The 20,347-nt window shown below is 44.1% G+C and overlaps 2 protein-coding genes across 8 annotated transcripts in view; one reads left to right on the top strand and one right to left on the bottom strand.

Moving 5' to 3' along the window:
* The window catches only part of UBXN8 (UBX domain protein 8), a 93,740-nt gene that overhangs the window by 35,884 nt on the left and 37,509 nt on the right, over positions 1-20,347 (bottom strand). The gene's annotated exons all lie outside the window — the stretch shown is intronic.
* GSR (glutathione-disulfide reductase) overlaps positions 7,858-20,347 on the top strand; it is a 47,676-nt gene continuing 35,186 nt past the window's right edge. Inside the window, exon 1 of one of the 3 annotated variants that reach the window (XM_077849056.1) lies at positions 7,858-7,926. In XM_077849056.1, coding sequence (XP_077705182.1) covers positions 7,873-7,926 — 54 coding nt within the window. In that variant the 5' untranslated portion in view covers positions 7,858-7,872. Of the gene's footprint in view, positions 7,927-8,297; positions 8,616-20,087; positions 20,169-20,347 lie in introns of those variants that run through there. The other 2 variants (XM_077849054.1, XM_077849055.1) reach the window with 2 other exon arrangements.

Raw genomic sequence — 20,347 nt, 5'->3', positions numbered from 1 at the left:
TTTTTCAGGGCAGCCCAGGTGGCTCAGCAGTTTAGCGCCGCCTACAACCTAGCGTGTGATCCTGGAGACCCCGGATCGAGTCCCACGCCAGGTGCCCTGCATGGAGCCCGCTTCTCCCTCTGCCTGTGTCTCTGCCTCTCTCTCTCTGTGTCTCTCATGAATAAATAAATAAAATCTTGGGAGGTAGGCGGGGGGTGGGGGTGACTGAGGTGAGCACTTGACGGCATGAGCACTGGGTGTTATTCTGTATGTTAACAAATTGAACACAAATAAAAAATATTATTTAAAAATAAATAAATAAATAAATAAATAAAATATTTAAAAGTAAAATAAAATAAAAATAAAATAAATTTTTTTCAATATTTTATTAAGTTATTTTTCAGACAAGGGGTGCCTAGCTGGTTCAGTCTGAAGAGCATGTGACCCTTGACCTTGGGGTCATAATTCAAGCCTAATGTGGGGAGTAGACATTACGTAAAAAATGAAAAGATTACTTAAATAAAACTTTAAAAAGAAAAAAAAATTTTCAGACAAGAAAGTTAAAAAATGTAGTGAGTATCCATATACCCACCACATTTTATTATACATATTTTAATCACATATCTATGAACCTGTCTTCTCTTTTTTTAACTTGTCTTTTTTTTTGAGACATTGCAAAGTTGTAGACATTAAGGGCTCCTGGTGGCTTGGTTAAGTGTCTGACCATTAATCTCAGCTCAGATCTTGATCTCAGTGTCATGAATTCAAGCCCCACATTGGGCTCCACGCTGGGTGTGGAACCTAGTTAAAAATTAAAACAGGGATCCCTGGGTGGCGCAGCGGTTTAGCGCCTGCGTTTGGCCCGGGGCGCGATCCTGGAGACCTGGGATCGAATCCCATATCGGGCTCCCGGTGCATGGAGCCTGCTTCTCCCTCTGCTTCTCCCTCTGCCTGTGTCTCTGCCTCTCTCTCTCTCTCTCTATCATAAATAAAAATTAAAAAAAAATTAAAACAAACAAGCAAATAAACAATAGGTGCCTGCATGGCTCAGTCAGTTAAGCATCTGCCTTCTGCTCAGGTCATGATCCCCCAGGGTCCTGGGATTAATCCTGCCCTGTGGATTAATCCTTGCTCAGGATTAATCCTGAGCTCCCTACTCAGTGGGGAGTCTTCTTCTTCTTCTTCCTCTCCCCCTCCTTCCTCTCAGGCTCTCTTACTTTCTCTTTCAAATGAATCAATAAAATGTAAAAAAAAAAAAAAAAAAAAGTTGCAGACATTAGTACACTTCCCCCAAAATACTTCAGTGTGCATATCATTAACTGTATGTTATGAATATGTATACTTGACATGATATGCATACTCTAGCATGCCTATCATTAACTACGAAAAAACGTAAATATCTAAACTGTACATTGCTTGAGTTCCAGTATAAACATTGTTAAAAGATAAACTAAAGGATATTAAAAACTTTAGGTATTTATTTGAGCAAAAATCTATTCGAATTGGGCAGCATCCGATCCAGGAGACACAAAGGAGCTCTGAGACTTTTATAGCCAGAGGAAGAGAGAATAAGGAAGTTATTCTAGGCAAAAAATAGGTTGGTTATTGCAAGATTACTTTCCTTTAGGCAATGGCAGGGGTCTATCAAGCAGATTACCTAAGTAGTACTGATGTAGTTTTGGAATATAAGTGAGGTTTAGTGAGATGAGGTCAGGAGCCAATGACCAAGAAAGAATTCTTTTTTTTTAATAATAAATTTATTTTTTATTGGTGTTCAATTTGCCAACATACAGAATAACACCCAGTGCTCATCCCGTCAAGTGCCCCACTCAGTGCCCGTCACCCAGTCACCCCCACCCTCCGCCCTCCTCCCCTTCCACCACCCCTAGTTCATTTCCCAGAGTTAGGAGTCTTTATGTTCTGTCTCCCTCCAAGAAAGATTTCTTGAGACATCTTTGGTGCAAAATGGTGGTTTTATTAAACCATGGGGCAGGACCCGTGGTCAGGAAGAGCTGCTGCCCGGGGCCTGTGAGGGGTGACTGATTATACACCTGGGAGTTGGGAGGGGTTTGAGGATAGTGTACTCTCTAAGGAATTTTGGAAGCAAGATTTCCAGGACCTTGAGGGGGCTAGCTATTGTTGGGAAAAGGTCACTTATTACCATCTAATAAAACCTGAGTCAGGAGACCCTTCAGATGTATATAGGTGGGCCATGTGCTTGGAGGATGATTACCAACACATATCTTGGGGGTTTAGAGATAAAGGGACATTTCTAAAGAAATTTGTTGTTGTTGTTGTTGTTGTTGTTGTTAAAGATTTTATTTATTCATGAGAGACACACACAGAGAGAGAGAGAGAGAGAGAGAGAGACAGGCAGAGACAAGGCAGAGGGAGAAGCAGGCTCCATGCTGGGAGCCAATGTGGGACTTCATCCCAGGACTCCAGGATGGTGCCCTGAGCAGAAGGCAGATGCTCAACCGCTGAGGCACTCAGGCACCCTATTGCTAAAGCTTTTTATGATCTCCCCCTTCTTTCAAAATACATTGCTAACACAATTAAGTAGAGATTCAAAGGGTGAAAGAGCTATTGAGTGTCTGTGTGATTTCCCCCTAGATTTGTCTTCTGAGATAGTATCCAAGTTCCCCACAAAGCGGACTTGCTGTTCTTGTCAGAAAGATTCCTTCTGCTTACTGTCAAATTCTTTGTGTTAATCTCACTTTCAGTTACAGCTATTCTCTATCTCTTCATGATTTATCCTTTCCTCAGTATTACACACTGAAATTGTGTAACTAGTAATATTTGTTTTATTCCTTCCTCATATTATTTTATCCTCATAAGTGACTGCAATTATCTTTACATATGCATCATAAGAAATGCATGTCATTGAGCAACCTGGTTGTGCAAGATTCTTTGTATACCATTATTTCCTGTACAGACTTCTCAGATTGTTTATAGAAGTACTATTACCACCTTCCATCTAGTATAATAGCTCTTGATCTGTAACCTCAAATAACACGAAGTTGTGATATAAATTAGTCACTGATGAGTCATGAATACATTTCCTACAAATTATACTATAGAGAGAATGCAGAAGGAGAAAGAGGCTACATTTTAAAAAAGGGGGGTATAATGCTAAGTGAAATAAGTCATTCGGAGAAAGACAAATGCCATACAATTTTAGTCATATGGGGAATTTAAGAAACCAAGAAAAAATGAACAAAGGAAAAAGAGACCAAAAAAACAGACTCTTAATTCTAGGGAACAAACTGATGGTTACCAGTGGGGAGTAGGGTAGGGGAATGAATGAAATAGGTGATGGGGATTAAGATTATGATGAGTATTGAGTAATGTATGGAATTGTTGAATCACTATAAATATGTAAATATGCATATATACGTATACATATACACATCATTGAAACTAATATAACCATATGTTAATCATACTGGAATTTCAAAAATCATGCACTTGTACCCACGTTCAGTTGGTAAATTTTATGTATGTAAATTCTCAATTTTTTAAAAAGATTTTATTTATTTATTCATAAGAGACAGAGACAGAGAGAGAGAGAGAGAGAAGCAGAGACATAGGCAGAGGGAGAAGCAGACTCCATGGAGGGAGCCTAATGTGGGACTTGATCCTGGGATTCCAGGATCACACCCTGAGCCTAAGGCAAAAGCTTAACCACTGAGCCACCCAGGCGTCCCCCAGTGGTTTTTAAAAATGGGTAAATGAAGAGATAAAAAATGATATTTGACATTTTCTCCTACACAAAATACCATGAAAAAATATTGGCTTCTTTAGTTTTTACCATAGGACACTATCTATAATGGTTTCTCTCCAGTAATTGTTAAGAGAATAGACTTCAGAGTTAGGACTCTAGATTTGAATTCCAGCTCTACCGTTTACCAGCTGTGTAGTCTTGTACAGGCTATTTATCTTCTCTGAACCTCAGTCTTTTCATCTATACAATGGAGATAATAATGGTATTTATTTCTTAGGTTGAGGAAGAGATAACATAAAGTTCTTAGCATTACACCTAATAAAGCTCTTAAGCATAGTACTTATTTATATGTTAGTTGTTGGTTTATTTTTTTTAATAATTTTTATTTTTTTTGAAGATGTTATTTATTTATTCCTGAGAGACACACACAGAGAGAGGCAGAGACACAGGCAGAGAGAGAAGCAGGCCCATGCAGGGAGCCCGATGTGGGACTCAATCCCGGGTCTTCAGGATCATGCCCTGAGCCAAAGGCAGATGCTCAACTGCTGAGCCACCCAGGCATCCCTAATTATTGGTTTATTATTTTGACAAATATTTCACAGTGTCTTGGTGGAAATCACCTAAGTTTTCTAATGTTCGAAGAAAAATTCAATGATGAAATTATTAAGAGATGAAGTAATTGCTTGGGGTTCTGCTATTTTTCACAAAATAACTTAGTTTTCATTCTTGTCTTATTTTAAAAATTTTTTTAAAGATTTTATTTATTTATTCATGAGAGACCGAGAGAGAGAAAGAGGCAGAGACACAGGCAGAGGGAGAAGCAGGCACCCTGCGGGGAGCCCAATGTAGGATTGGATCCCTGGTCACCAGGATCACGCCCTGGGCTGAAGGTGGCACTAAACCGCTGAGCCACCCGGGCTGCCCCATTCTCACCATTTTTTATTTTTTATTTTTTTTTAAGAAAAACTAATTTTTAAAAAGATTTATTTATTTATTTATTTATTTATTTATTTATTTATGAGAGAGAGAGAGAGAGAGAGAGAGGCAGAGACACAGGAGGAGGGAGAAGCAGGCTCCATGCCGGGAGACTAACGTGGGACTCGATCCCAGGTCTCCAGGACCGCGCCCTGGGCCGAAGGCAGGAGCCAAACCGCTGAGCCACCCAGGGATCCCCCAGTTCTCTCATTTTAAAAGTTTGTTTCTTTTATTTATTGATCTCTACACCAAACATGGGACTCAAACTCAAGACCCAGAGACCAAGAGTCACATGCTTTTCCTAATAAGCCAGCGAGTTGCCTCCATTTTCAGCATTTAATATCCTAAATCTACCTCTTATTAACTACCCTGACTATATTTTTAGTATAGCTGATAATTTTTTTCCTTGAAGAAAACTTAGAAACAGTCTGAAATCTTCAAGTGCTTGGGATATGGCTACCTGTTCCCCTTCCCATGTAAGTCAGAACCAAAACGTAAAAACACTTATATGAAAATAAAACATTTTAGTCCCAAACAATACCTTATAAATCTTTAGTTTCAACATATTGCATGGGTTTATGTAATTAGGTGGCAAAATATTCTTTCCTCCTTTGCAACTAGCAGGGATTTATATAGATCTTTACCTTCTTTCATCTTCTTTGTGTAGTTTTATGGTGTCATCTTTCTCTCATATTTCCTGGTTCAAAACTTGTCATCCTTGACTATTGTACCCTCCCTCCAACCTTCACTTAGTTATACCTGTCCAATCTGTTTCTTCCTATCTGTTCTCAAAACGGCCTTGGGATCCTATACAGTCAATTTTAACATCTCCAGTTCATGTCAGATATTTCCAGGGAAAGATATCTCAGAAATTTTCAGCAACTACTTATGGCCTCTGGACTAATGTCTAAACACCTTAGCCTGGGTACAAGCAAGACTTTCCAGGACTCCACCCAACTCCCATTACCCCCTTTTCACATTTCCTACAGTCCAATCTGTACTCCTCTACTGATGTATCTATCCACTCATTATCCTACCCCTATGGACTCATTTCCTACAAAGTTATCCTCTTTTTTTGACATGCCTACCTCCTTTTTGCCAGCCTTCCCATTTCACAATTGAAGAAGTGATTATGACAATGTCTGTGGTAGGAAATGAATCCAAGTTTCTCAGACTTTTGACTCCTAAATACTTCAGTGATTCCTTAATACTCCAGTGTGTATCTCTTAAGAAACAAGGATATTGTCTCACATAACCACAGTACAATGATCACAGGAGGAAATTTTGCATCAATGTGGTACCAGGATATATTATATAGGCCACACTTCAAATATCACCAACTATTCTTTATAGTGAATTTTCCCCAATTCAGAATGCCATCCAGGATCAAGCCTGGTCTTTATTTCTCATATTTCTTCAATATTCTTTAACCTGGAATAGATCCTTTGCCTTGCTTTATTTTCAAGACATTGCTAGTTTCTTTTTTTTTTTTCCTTTTTAAAACTATTATTTGAAAAAAAAAATTATTTGAAAGGAGGGGGGGCAGAGGAAGAGAATCTTTAAGCAGACTCCCCAGTGGAGCATGGAACCCATGGTGGGGCTCAATCCCAGGACCCGTGAGATCATGACCTGAGCTGAAACCAAGAGGGGGACACTCAACTGACTGAGCCACATAGGCGCCTCAAGACATTAACATTATTATTTTTTTTTTTTTAAAGAATAAGGCTAGTTGTTTGTAAAATTCTCCTCAGTGTGGGTTTTTCTGAACCTTACCTCATGATTAGATTCAGATTAGGGGGCAGCCCCAGTGGCTCAGCGGTTTAGCGCCACCTTCGGTCCAGGGCGTGATCCTGGAGACCTGGAATCGTGTCCGGCTCCCTGCATGGAGCCTGCTTCTCCCTCTGCCTGTGTCTCTGCCTCTCTCTCTCTCTGTGTTTCTCATGAATAAATAAATAGGACCTTTAAAAAAAAAATAGATTCAGATTAGGGATTTCCATCAGGAATACTACGTAAGTGAAGTTGTGTACTTCTTACTGCATCACATCACAGGGCACACTATGACAACTGTCTCATTAGTGACAATATTCAACTTCAATCACTTGGGTATGACAGTGTCTGGACCCCTGTAAAGTTGCTTTCCTCCCTTTGTGATCAATAGTAATCTGTGGAGGCATATTCTAAGACTGTCAAATTTTCACCCAAGGGGCTTTAATATACACTGATGTTTAATGACACACTTATCACTATGATAGTTGCAAAATGGTGACTTTCCTAACTGTTGCTCCTTCTACATTTATTACATGGATTTGTACTGGAGGAACTTTCCCTTCTTCCCCTATCTTAGTTTTTAAGCAGGATTTTAAAAACCTTAAAAAATAAAGTGGAGGAGTGTGTGGGTGGCTCAGGGGTCAAGCATCTGTCTTTGGCTTAGGTTGTGATCCTCTGGGCCTAGGATCAAGTCCCCTATCAGACTCCTCAAGGGAGCCTGCTTCTCCCTCTGCCTATGTCTCTGTCACTCTCTGTGTCTCATGAATAAATAAAATCTTTTAAAAAGAAAAAAAAAAAAAAAGGAAGAAGTGGATGCCATTTTAACCGGAGTGTAGTTAGTTCCCATTCTGCTTCAAGGTGCTGGGTGAGTTTCTCTGGACACGGACTTTCATTCCTGGGCCTCCAGTTGAGGGCTCTCAGCCTGTGGGTGATGGGCTGGGTCATATTCCTGCAAAGGGTGGACTATCATCACACAAATTCGAAGCCCACTCTTGTGTTGTGTATGCAGTTGGCAGTTCCAGATATTCGAAAAGGACGCTCGAGGTGCTCCTGGGTGGCTCAGTGGGTTAAGCCCTGGCCTTCCCATTCGTCCGCTCAGTGGGGAGTTTGCTTCTCCCACTTCCTCTGTGATCTCATACATACATAAAACAACACTCAATTGTTTGGGAATAAAATGCCTTTGGTCTCCATCTCTACCCTACCTTTCTGCTTCACTCGGGGGTCACAGAAACATTTATTCCAAATGTTTCCCAGACTAAATGTGCTCTACAGTCACCTGAAGGCTAGAGAATTGTTTAAAGCATGGATTGCTGGGGTTCGGCACCCAGAGAGTCCAATTTAACTCAGTAGATCTGGATTAAGGCCCAGGAATCAGCAATCCGGGTATAGTCTGCGGATCACACTCAGAAACATCACCTTCCAAAAGGATGAAGGGCAAACCTCCCTTCATCCAGACGTTGGCGCCACTGGCAACTCCCAAGGTGCCCGCCCGCTCAGGAAAAGGCGGGGGGGGGGGGGGGGGAGACCAAAGCAGGGCTTTCACCCTCCCGCGCCCCGCGGCCTTCGGAAACCCACATCCGGTTGATGCGGGTGGGACGCGAGGTCCCAGGTGCGGGGTGAAGGCGGAGGAGTCCGCGCCGCCGCTGGGTGTGGGCAGGGCAGGGCCGGCGGGCGCGCGGAGGGCGGGGTGGGGGCGGGTCCCCCTCGGCGCCCGCGGGGCCGCGGCCCGGGAGCCCCTCCCCGGCCCTGCCCCCTCCCCCCGCGCCCGGCCGGGTGCTTAGTCACCGTGAGGCTGCGCTCGCCCGGGGCCCGCGCACCCCCTCCCCGGCCGCCCGCGGGCCGCTCCCCTGCGCGCACTTCCGCGTGCATGGCCCTGCTGCCCCGGGCGCTGGGCGCGAGCGCGGGGCCGAGCTGGCGGCCGGCGGCGCGCGCCTTCCCCGGCTTCCCGCGGCCGCCGCCCGCCCGCGCGCTCTCCCGCGCCATGGCCTGCAGGCAGGAGCCGCAGCCGCAGCCGCAGCCTCAGCGCCCGCCGCCCGCCGCCGGCGCCGCGGCCTCGTTCGACTACTTGGTGATCGGCGGCGGCTCGGGCGGGCTGGCCAGCGCGCGCAGGGCGGCGGAGCTGGGCGCCCGGGCCGCGGTGGTGGAGAGCCACAAGCTGGGCGGCACATGCGTGAGTACGGGGCCCCGCAGCCCGGCGCTCTCTCCGCTCCGTGCGCGCTGCCTGTGCTCTTTGCCCGGTGCGGTCCGGCCGTCCGCGGCGGCGGGCGGGCTCCCGGCCGGTGTAGAGGAGCCCCGGCTCCGTTGTGGGGCCCCCGGAGCTAAGCCCGGGTGCAGCCCTAGCCGTAGGTGGTGCATCTAACAGAACTTCCCCGCATCCTTCCTCCTCCAGTGGGAAGGGTGCCGTAATCCCCCGCTCGATCGCACCCCCAGATCCGTGGAACAGAACTGCCCGTGGAAGAATTGCAGCCGGGCTCGGGGGTCCGGGTGTTGGGGAGCGGAATGGGGGACATGCCCTTGAGAGATGCGAATCCTGATCCTCTCCTTTCAGTTTCAGGGGCAGAGTGATTTTACGGTAGTGGTTCTCGCCCTTGCCTTGCGCATTCGGAGCACCTGAGGAGTTGGAAAAATTCTGCTGTGGGTTCCACTCCCGTGGCTTCTGATTTCACTGGCCCGAGGTGCAGCCTGGGCTTTGGGAGGTTTAGAAGCTCCACAGGGGTTCTGATCGCAGCCAACGTTGGTAATCACGGACTGTAGGTTACTCCAGAGTAGGAGTTACTGAATTCTCAGACGTTTGTTTGTTTCTTTGTTTTTCGTTAAGTCTTTTCTTTTTTTGGGGGGGGGGGTCACAGAAACATTTATTCTGGGTGGCTTTAATATGGGGGCGGAGGAGAGCGGGTTTTAAAACTGCTTCCAAAAAAGAGGGTCGTAAATCTTAACGATTGAGAAACCTCATCACATGTATTTATTTTTAAAGATTTTTATTTATTTATTCATGAAAGACACAGAGAGAGAGAGAGGCAGAGGGAGAAGCAGGCCCCACGCAGGGAGCCTGACCTGGGACTCGATCCTGGGTTTCCAGGATCATACCCTGGGCTGAAGGCGGCACTCAACCGCTGAGCCACCCAGGCTGCCCCAAGAAACCCCATCATTTTTTTTTTTTTTTTTTAACCCCATCATTTTTAAAAAAAATTTTTGTTCCCATGTTATCGGTGTGACCTTTTCTATCACAAGACTTGGGTGAGGTACTTGCTGTTAACATTAAAATTCTGTGTCCAAGACTAACCTGGAATTGGGAAGGGTTCTCCAAATTATTTTGGAAACTGGTGTTTAAATTATACCAAATTGGGAACTCCTTAAGGGCAGGGATGGGTTCCTGTGTTTGTGCACCTCTTATCATCTTAACAAAATATCTTGCTCAATAACCATACGTGTAATGAATCAAACTCAGAATTGACAGTTTGTGAAAGGGCTGACTCCATTGTCCAGTACTTATTTTTCAAATTCAAAATGAAAGTGGGAATAGAATGGAGGAAAGGAAAAAATCCCTGGTAATGATCAACTTGCACCTTGACATCTTAGTACATACCTCCACTAGAAGTCTTGTGTCTGCAGAAAGCAGATTGAGGGGTCCCCCTGGGCAGCTTGTGAGAGCACTTGATGACTTCTTTGTATTCCTTTACTTTTCTTTGTCTTTTTTTTTTTTCAGATTTTATTTTTTAAGTAATCTCTACACCCAACGTGAGGCTCGAATTTATAACCCCAAGATCGAGTCACATGCTCTACTGACTGAGCCAGCCAGGCGCCCCTGTACCTCTTTTCTCAGTTTTCCACCTTGTGCATTATATCATAATCTGTTTGTGGCATCCATCATCATTGTCTGGTTCCACTGATATTAATCAAGAGAAGGGGCTGGCCTCATTTTTAGGTACTTGTTAGGAATATGAATTCACTAAGAGGTAAATTACTTCTGAGAGCGAGTGAAGGACAGGTTTGGACAGCCAGCCATTTACTGCTTCCTTATACAGTGCCTGGCCTTGCTTGTATCATTCTGCTACAGCAACTTTTGTTTTCCTGTGAGCATTGGTATCTTGAGGAAATCCCCTATTTCCCATCTTTATGACATTCCATTGGGGTTCTTTTCAAATTGGCTTTTGGTGTTGAATACAAGGAAGGGTGTAGGTATGTGTTGAATATAAGAGAATATATTACAATCAATAAGACCAGAATTTAGATTTAAGAATTCCAATTATCTGGGGCACCTGGGTGGCTCAGTTGATTGAGCATCTGCCTTCAGCTCAGGTCATGATCTTGCAGTTCTGCGATCTGGCCCCACAGGCTCCCTGCGCAGTGGGGAGCCTGCTTCTCCCGCCTCCCTGCTCTTCCTCTCTCTTGGTATCTCTGCCACTGTCTCCATTTCTCTCTCTCAAATAAATAAAATCTTTAAAAAAAAAATTCCAGTTATCTAGGCTATCACTAGTTGCAATATTAAACTTATGATATCCGGGATCCCTGGGTGGCGCAGCGGTTTGGTGCCTGCCTTTGGCCTAGGGCGCGATCCTGGAGACCCGGGATCGAATCCCACGTCGGGCTCCCGGTGCATGAAGCCTGCTTCTCCCTCTGCCTGTGTCTCTGCCTCCCTCTCTCTCTCTCTGTAACTATCATAAATAAATTAATTAATTAAAAAAAATAAACTTATGATATCCAGTGATTTCCAAGCTGGTGTAGGGAACATAGGCCTTCTGAAACACATTATTTCATTTGTTCGAGTCCTCATTTCCTGTATTCTAAGTGCTAAGTACTTGGATTGAGGCTGGCGGAGAGAAAAGGGTAGATACAAACATATGTAAGGCAAAGATCCCCTCCCACAGGGAATTTGCAATATGGTGTGGGAGCAAAATGTGACGTCAGCTCCAAAGTGAGATGGTCTGTGTTAATTGCTGCAATAGTAAACAAAGTAGTTGAGAGTGTTGGAATCATCTTTTCTGCCTGGTTACCACGAGATGGATGGTTCTGTGAAGGAGAGAGTATCCTTCTGAACTTGAATGAATACCATGTTTTGATAGGGTAGGGTCAGAGGCAAAGGCAGAGAGGCAGAGTATGTTGTGTAATTGGATTTGACTGGAATAGGGGTGTCTCTTATAGAAGTAAGATAGGGGGAGCTGATGGGTTGGTTGTGTTAAAAATATGAAGTTTCCGGCAGCCCTGGTGGCTCAGCGGTTTAGTGCCGCCTTTGGCCCAGGACGTGATCCTGGAGACCCGGGATCGAGTCCCACGTTGGGCTCCATGCATGGAGCCCGCTCCTCTCTCTGCCTGTGTCTCTGCATTTCTCTCTCTCTCTCATGAATAAATAAATAAAATCTTAAAAAAAAAAAAAAAAAAAACATGTTCCCCCCCTTTTTTTTTTTTTAAAAAAAAAAGAAGTTTCTAGGGGTGCTTGGCTGGCTCAGTCCGTAGAGCATGTGACTCTTGATCTTGGGGTGGTGAGTTTAAGCCCCACATTGGGTGTAGAGTTTACCTTAAAAAAAATGAAGTCAATTGTGTGGAAGGGGTTTTGAGTAGGAGGAGTGCATCAATAAAAGTGGTTTTGTGATAGTAGTACTATTGAGAGCTGTCCTTTGGGGAAATCAAATAGAAGTTTCTTTAGTATTGATAGTTTGACCATTTTTTTTCCTAAATAAAATATTTTGATTCTGGACCTTGGTGAATATTTTAAGTTGCTGTGGGTGAATTCACATTGAAGATTCAAATTAAAGTCTTCCAGTAGTTAATGGGATTGTGTTTTTGTTTTGTTTTTTTAAATATTTAATTGATTTATTTATTTGAGAGAGAGAGCGCACAGCCAGGGGGAGGAGCAGCGGGAGAAAGAGAGGGAGAAGGAGAAGCAGACTCCCCACGGAGCAGGGATCCCGATATGGGGCTGGATCCCAGGACCCTGAGACCGCAACCCGAGCTGAAGGCAGATGCTTAATTGACTGAGCCACCGGGTGCCCAGTGTTTTTGTTTTATTTTTGTTTGCTCATTTACTAATTCTTATGCCAGGTATACAGGTACTTTTTTTTTTCAGGTACTTTTTTAGATGCTAGAATCATGGCAACAAACAAATCCCTGTCCTTGTGGAGCTTACTTGTTATCTGTAGTTTCTAAGTTTTCCATGCAATATTTTTGTAATTTTTTTTTTAAAGACCAAGTTCTTGTTTTTAGGGTTTTTTTTTTTTTTTTTTTTTTGCTTTGTTTTTTGGTCTGTTGTAAACCTTCCTCCGTGAAAGTTTAGACTCATGGAGTGATAGAGCTGGAAGTGATTTTGGAGAGCCAATAATCCAGATTGACTACAGTCTTTTTTGAAGATAGAAGCACTAACATAAGCTTGCTGACTTAATTTTTTTAGAGTAGTGGTCTTTTTTTTTTTTTTTTTTTTAAGGATTTTATTTATTCGTGAGAGGCAGAGAGAGACACAGGCAGAGGGAGAAGCAGGCTCCCCATGGGAGCCTGATATGGGACTTGATCCTAGGACCCTGGGATCATGACCGGAGCCAAAGGCACTCAATCACTGAGCCACCCAGGTGCCCCTAGTGGAGTGGTTATTAAAATTTTTTTCTGGAAAAAAAAATTTTTTTTTTCTGGGAGGGGATGCCTGGGTGGCTTAGGGGTTACATGCCTTTAGCCCAGGATGTAATGCTGGAGTCCCAGGACCAAGTCCCACATCAGGCTCCCTCCTCCTCTCTCTCTCTGTGTTTCTCATGAATAAATAAATAAAATCTTTAAAAAAAATTTTTTTTCTGGGCAGCCTGGGTGGCTCAGGGATTTAGCGCTGCCTTTAGCCCAGGGCATGAGCCTGGAGACCCTGAGATCGAGTCCCAATTCGGGCTCCCCGTGTGGAGCCTGCTTCTCCCTCTGCCTTGTGTCCCTGCTTCTCTCTCACGCTCTCTTTGTCTCTCAGGAATAAATAAAAAAAAAATAAATTTTTTTTAGATTTTATTTATTTATTCATGAGAATAAACACACACACACACACAGAGGCAGAGACACAGGCAGAGGGAGAAGCAGGCTCCATGCAGGGAGCCTGACCTGGGACTTGATCCCAGGTCTCCAGGATCACACCCTGGGCTGAAGGCGGCGCTAAACCACTGAGCCACCCGGGCTGCCCGAGCAGATGTATTTTTAAAAAAGAGCTCCATTCTGGTTTTGGTGTAATGTGAGCCAGACACAGTGGCAGGGTCTTCATGGGAAGAAGGGACAGTATGAAGCATTGGGACGAAATCTCGTAAATTCTGCATAAATGTGCAGGTCAGATGACAGTGACTTTGGTTGTAGAGTCATTCATTTCCTGGTTGCATTATTATGCTTCTGAAGCAGCTAGTGGAGAATGCCCTTGAAGGTTGTCTCTACACCGTGTGACTGTCTGCCTTTATTTTCTGACTCTTCCTTCCTAGGAGGCTTTTTTTTTTGTAAATTTCTGCAATCTGATAGGGTAGATGCCTTCAAGAAGATACACATTTTCAAGATGAGTGATGCATCTTTGTGTTCGTAAGAGTTCACCTTTTGGGGCACTTGTAGGACAGTTGGTTAAGCATCTGCTTTTGGCTCAGGTCAGGATCCCAGGGTCCTGGGATTGAGGGCCCCCTCCCCCTGGCGTTGGGCTTCCTGCTCAGTGAGGAGCCTGCTTCTCCCTCTCCCTCTGCCTTTCGCCCTGCCGGTTCTCTATCTCTCAAATAAATAAAATCTTTAAGAAAAATCATTTTCATTTAAAAAACTGAATTTTTTTAAAGATTATATTTATTCATGAGAGAGACAGAGAGGCAGAGACATAGGCAGAGGGAGAAGCAGGCTCCCTATGGGGAGCCCCATGTGGGACTAAATCCCAGGACCCCGGGATCACACCCTGAGCTGAAGGCAGCTGCTCACCACTGAGCCACCCAGGAGTCCCAAGTTCCTTTTTTTTTTTTTTTTTTTTTATAATTTTTTAAAGCTGTTAAATTCAGGTATGAGATGACTTTGTCCCATATTGTGTTCTGTAGGGGAGGAAAAACTTTTCCTCTACCCTTTGAGGTTCAGTAGCTGGATCCTGCAAATTAGACCAACAGAAGGCAGACTCTCAGCCCCTCAGATATGTAGATATACTCAGATATACTCTCAGATATACTCTCACTCTCAGATATGTAGGAGTTTATTTCACATGCACAAGAGTATCACAGAGGGGAGGTGGTGGTGGTGGTAAAAGGAGCACTCTGGCCTGGAAGCTTAATACCAATAGAACAAAGGGTGATAAATTATGGAGAAGTGACTAACAAAGGAAAGGGGGTTTGGGCTCCTAGTAGCAGTAAATTGTGGGAAGGTAAATACATGAGGGGAACATATGAAAGATAAAGGTTACTTTTTTTAAAGATTTTATTTATTTGAGAAAGAGAGCGAGAGCGCGAAAGAGAAAGAGAGCAAGAGAGTGGCATGCAAGGGGCGGGGGTGGTGGAGAGGGAGAACCAGACTCCCCGCTGAGCAGGGAGCAGATTCAGAGCTTGATCCCAGGACTCCGAGATCATGACCTGAGCTGAAGGCAGATGCCCAACTGGTGCCCCATAAAGATCACTTTAATAAGATTTTTTGTATAGATTCAGCTCAGTGTTAATTTTTCCATCTTTGGTGATAAAGGTTGTTCGCCTCATCCTGGCACAGAAGAGGGATGAGGGATACCTTCCCAAAGGGAAATGTATGCCCTGCTTTTAGCAGAAAGGGGGAGGGAGAGAGGTCCTCCTTTGCTCTTAATTATCTTTAGCTCAAAATGATCTGCATGCCAAAGTAGCAGGGTTTGGGGTAGCATATCCTGATCTTCTTTAGTTCAAAGTGAAAGAAGCAACAGAGGCCAGAATTGCTACTAAACTAATGAATAAACCAAGTCAAGAGACATGTGTAGCTCTAATAACCTGATTCCACCCTTAAATTGGTCTTTATTTTTTCACCATTAGGCAAAAAGTTGTAGGGTATTAGGTTAGATGCTAAACGTGGGAAACTGAAGGAAATCATCTACTTTTCCCTAGAATTCAGTAAGGATAATGATCTCTTGTTGCATATTGCAATTAAGTCATTTCTAAGGGCAGAAAAAATAAAGGAGATGACCTTCAAATCTAGTTTCTGGCATCTCCAAAAAGTTAAATGCAATACTTCTCTCGTGACCAAGGAGAAATGCAAAGATTGCCCACAGCCAAGGTAAATGAGAGCCTTCTGGGAGCTTTGTCTCTGCGGTTCAGTTTTCTGCCTACGCAGACGCAGGAGGAATCAACTTGAGGAGTTGTTTCTGATTTACTGCTCCCTAGGCCCCAGGGCCTGTGGGAGCACAAGTTCCAGTGTTCTTGCTGAGTGTGCTGATTTTGTGATAAGGAGTAACCGGGTTCTTGTGGTATACGCGTGCAGTTCTCACCAATGAGAGTTGGTACTAAGGGTTAATTACTCGGCCAAAAGTTTTCTTTTTCTTTTTAATTGAGGTATAGTTGACATCTAACACTGTTATTAGTTTTGCTGTACAGCATAATGATTTGGGTATACTGTGGAATGATCACCAGCAGAAGTCGAGTTAAGCTTGTTGCCATACATAGTTACAAATCTTTTTTTCTTGTGACAAGAGCTTTTAAGATCTACTCTCTTAGCAACTTCCTAATAAGCAATACGGTTATTATTAGCTCCAGTCACCATGCTGTACATTACATCCCCATGACTTATTGATTTTCTAACTGGAAGTTTGTACCTGGTAAAGACTTGATTATTAATGTCACTGTGAATGGGGCAGCCTGGGTAGCTCAGTGGTTTAGCGCCGCCTTCAGCCCAGGTTGTGATCCTGGAGACCCGGGATCAAATCCCACGTCGGGATCCCTGCATGGAGCCTGCTTCTCCCTCTGCCTGTGTCTCTACCTCTCTCTCTGTGTGTCTCTCATGAATAAATAAAATCTTAAAAAAAAAAAAAAAGTCACTGTGAATGGTGTTGCCATTGGAGTGCCAGTGGAGATGCCAGCAGGAAAGGGTGGGGGCTCATTCATTCATTCATTCATGAGAGACACAGAGATTGAGGTAGAGACACAGGCAGAGGGATAAGCAGGCCTCCTGCAAGGAGCCCAATATCGGACTCGATCCCAGATCCCTGGATCATGCCCTGAGCCAAAGGCTGACGTCAACCACTGAGCCACCCAGGCGTCCCAAGGCGGGGGGTTTTAAAAGATGTCTGAAAAACAGGCTTCTTAGTAGACTGTTGTTTGTATTTATCTAGGCTGAAAACAATGACTTAGCAACATGTAAATCAACCTAACTTGATGTGATAGTGTGTACTTTGATATTATGATGTCTGTATCTCTACATAAGGCTGAATATACTTCTTAAAAATTTTAATGGTAAGAATACTTAACATGAAATCTATGCTCTTAATAGATTTTTAAGCATACAATACAGTATTGTTGACTACAGTACAATATGGTAAAGCAGGATACCTAGAACTTACTTATCCTGCTTCACTGAAATTTCGTGCCTGTTGATTAATAACTTCCCATTCCTCTCCCACATCTGCCCAGACCCTGGCAATCACCATTCCATTCTTTGGTTCTATGAATTTTTTTTTTTTAAGATTTTAAAAGATTTTTTAAGATTTTTTAAAAGATTTTAAATAAGATTTTATTTGAGAGGGATCCCTGAGTGGCTCAGTGGTTTAGCGCCTGCCTTCAGCCCGGGGCCTGATCCTAGAGTCCCGGGATCGAGTTCCACATTGGGCTCCCTGCATGAAGCCTGCTTCTCCCTCTGCCTGTGTCTCTGCCTCTCTGTGTGTGTGTCTCTCATGAATAAATTAATAAAATCTTAAAAAAAAAAGATTTTGAGAGAGAGTGAGAGAGAAAATGAGCTGGGTCAGGGTGGGGGAATGGAGGGAGAAGCAGACTCCCCACTGAGCAGGGAGCCTGATGTGGGGCTTGATGCTGGGACTCCGGGATCATGACCTGAACAGAAGGCCAGACGCTCAATGGACTGAGCCACCCAGGCACCCTGAATTTGACATCTTTTTTTTTTTTTAAGATTTGATTTATTTATTCATGAGAGAGAGAGAGGCAGAGAGGCAGAGACATAGGCAGAGGGAGAAGCAGGCTCCATGCAGGGAGCCTGATGCGGGACTCAATCCCAGGATCCCGGGATCATGCCCTGAGCTGAAGGCAGATGCTCAACCCTTGAACCACCCCGGCATCCCTGAATTTGAACCATTTTAGGTATCTCATGTAAGTGGAATCATGTAATATTTGACTTATTTCCCTTATTTTAGTATAATGTCCTAAGTTGAATGTGCATTTTTAAATGTACATTTGCATAAAGAAGATCACACACCTTCAGTTTTTTTGTTGTTGTTGTTTTGTTTTTTTAAGATTTTACTTCTTTAAGGGAGAGTGTGTGCACACGCATAACCAGTCAGGGAAGGGCAGAGGGAGAAGCAGGCTCTCCACTGAGCAGGAAGCCTGATGTGGGGCTCCATCCTAGGACCCTGGGATCATGACCTGAGCCAAAGGCAGATGCTTAACCAACTGAGCCACCCACCCAGGTACCCCAATACACTGTCAGTATTGACAGGTAGCCCTCAGAAACAGAAAGTTACCCTAATTTGTTTTGTGGGTTTAGAGGTTCATAAAGTGTGGCACACCTATATTCGTAAGTGCCAAATAAAGGAGTGATCAGAAAGGGTGGGGTTAGTTGAAGTAGGCAAATCCTAATGTTGAAATTGGTCTTTTGATTTACACCGTTGATTGTTTAATTTTTTGCACTAGGATTAGTATGATATTACTTTGCTATCTGCCTTAGAACCCACTACATCTTCAGAGCCAGAAAAGAAAGGCTGCTTCTGAATCCGTCAGAGGTCCTATTTCTAAGAGGCACTTTGGGCTCAGCGGTTTAGCGCCGCCTTCAGCCCAGGGCCTGATCCTGGAGACATGGGATTGAGTCCCACGTCAGGCTCCCTGCATGGAGCCTGCTTCTCCCTCTGCCTGTGTCTGCCTCTCCCCCCCTCCCGCCCCCACCGTGTCTTTCACGAATAAATAAGTCTTTAAAAAAAATAAGAGGCACTTTGAACAAGTCATAGCAGACTATTTTTTATAGAGTGGGATTGAAGGAATTTTGCGGAAAGACTAAAGACCTTATAATTAATAACCATTTATTCACTAGTTATTACAACATTAGATATTAAATTAGGATATAGGATCCTAGATCTTTTTCTTTTGGTGGGGGAGTAGGAGATGTGAGGCCAGATGTTACTCTGAAGCACAGGTGACAGCTGGACTTGTGGATTAACATGTGAAGTAGGGGCAGCCAGCAGGCTTGAAGGACCAAACCCTCAATCTGTGGGAGCTGATGTTATCTCCAGGTAGATAATGTCAGAATTGAGTTAACTGGGGCACCTGGGTGGCTCAGGTCGTGATCCCGGGGTCCTGGGATCAAGTCCTGCCTCAGGCTCCTTGCAGGGAGCCTGCTTCTCCCTCTGCCTATGTCTCTGCCTCTCTCTCTGTGTCTCATGAATAAATAAATAAAATCTTAAAAAAAAAAAAAAAAGATTGAGTTAATTGCTTGATGGCCTGGAAAATTTTACACACTTTGGAGTTGGCATCAGTGTTGTACAGGCCAAGGGCCTTTAGTCACTGTTGGTGTGAAGCTGATGAAACTTGACAAAGACAGAGATCTTTGTTCTGCTTGCCTACTTATTCCAACTCCTAGGACAGTCAGTCATGCATTAAGTGGGTATTCAGTATAGAGTTGCTGAAAGAATGAGTTGATGAATTGATAGGGTTTTGGTAGTGAATGATGACTGGTTCATCAGACTCTCCGTGTTCCTTCCCTATATTCATCTTGAACTAGATGGTAGGATGCAAAACAGGAATCTGAAGACTAGTCTGTGACAGGAGACAGAAGGGGTAACCAAAAGGAAGTTTACGGTTAAGCACAGGTGGCATTCTTGACAGGTGCAGTTGTCAATGGAACAAACCCTTGTTTTACCACCAACATGGGCAGTGGGAAGTTTTTACTTAATTTCAGCTGAACTGAAGGTGAGAGAGCCCAGCCTATAAAAATGGTAAAGTGCGGGATCCCTGGGTGGCGCAGCGGTTTAGCGCCTGCCTTTGGCCCAGGGCGCAATCCTGGAGACTCGGGATCAAATCCCACGTCGGGCTCCCGGTGCATGGAGCCTGCTTCTCTCTCTGCCTATGTCTCTGCCTCTCTCTCTCTCTCTCTCTCTCTCTGTGTGTGTGACTATCATAAATAAATAAAAATTAAAAAAAAAAAAGGTAAAGTGCCTGAATGCTGCCACATGTATCATCGGACTCTTTACACGTTCTGTCCCTATTGGGAGAGGCCCCTGTCTTTACTGTGAGCGGATGCTGGCAGGCCGATGGGACAGGGAGTTGTTAGAGACGGATTGTCAGATTGCAAAGGAGACAAAGCTACCGGAGTGTCTCTGGCATTGGGTGTACTCAGGAGTTCGAGAAACTTGTCTCTAAGGCTTATTGTTAGTTAATGCCCCCCTAGGGAATGAGGGCTCTGCAGGGAAATTTGCCAGGTGGCGAGTGTTGTTTCAGGTCTTATTGGCTGTGTGCGCCCTTGGAGAGTCAGTGTCCTGAGAACCCATCATCGTGGTGTGCCAGCCTGGGAGACAAGCTTTATGCCATCAGTTGATTCATTCCTGAAGGGAGCCAGCCACCAGGGACGTTTATCTCCTCTCTTTTCAGTAAGCCTTTTGTGAGCTTGGGGATCTAGCAGAGTGCAGAAATAATTCAGGGGAGTCAATCTCATCGTCAGATCTATTATAAATGAGAAAAGAGGTGCTTTATTTGCATTATCTCTCATCTTCTCAAAACCTCTATTATATATTACCATTCCCGTTTTATGGACTTAAGAAACTGAGCT

Source organism: Canis aureus, chromosome 15, assembly GCF_053574225.1.
Source record: "Canis aureus isolate CA01 chromosome 15, VMU_Caureus_v.1.0, whole genome shotgun sequence".
In the NCBI taxonomy this organism is placed as follows: Eukaryota; Metazoa; Chordata; class Mammalia; order Carnivora; family Canidae; genus Canis; species Canis aureus.
The sequence above is the reverse complement of the archived record's forward strand: the minus strand, read 5'-3'. Positions and strand labels throughout refer to the sequence as shown.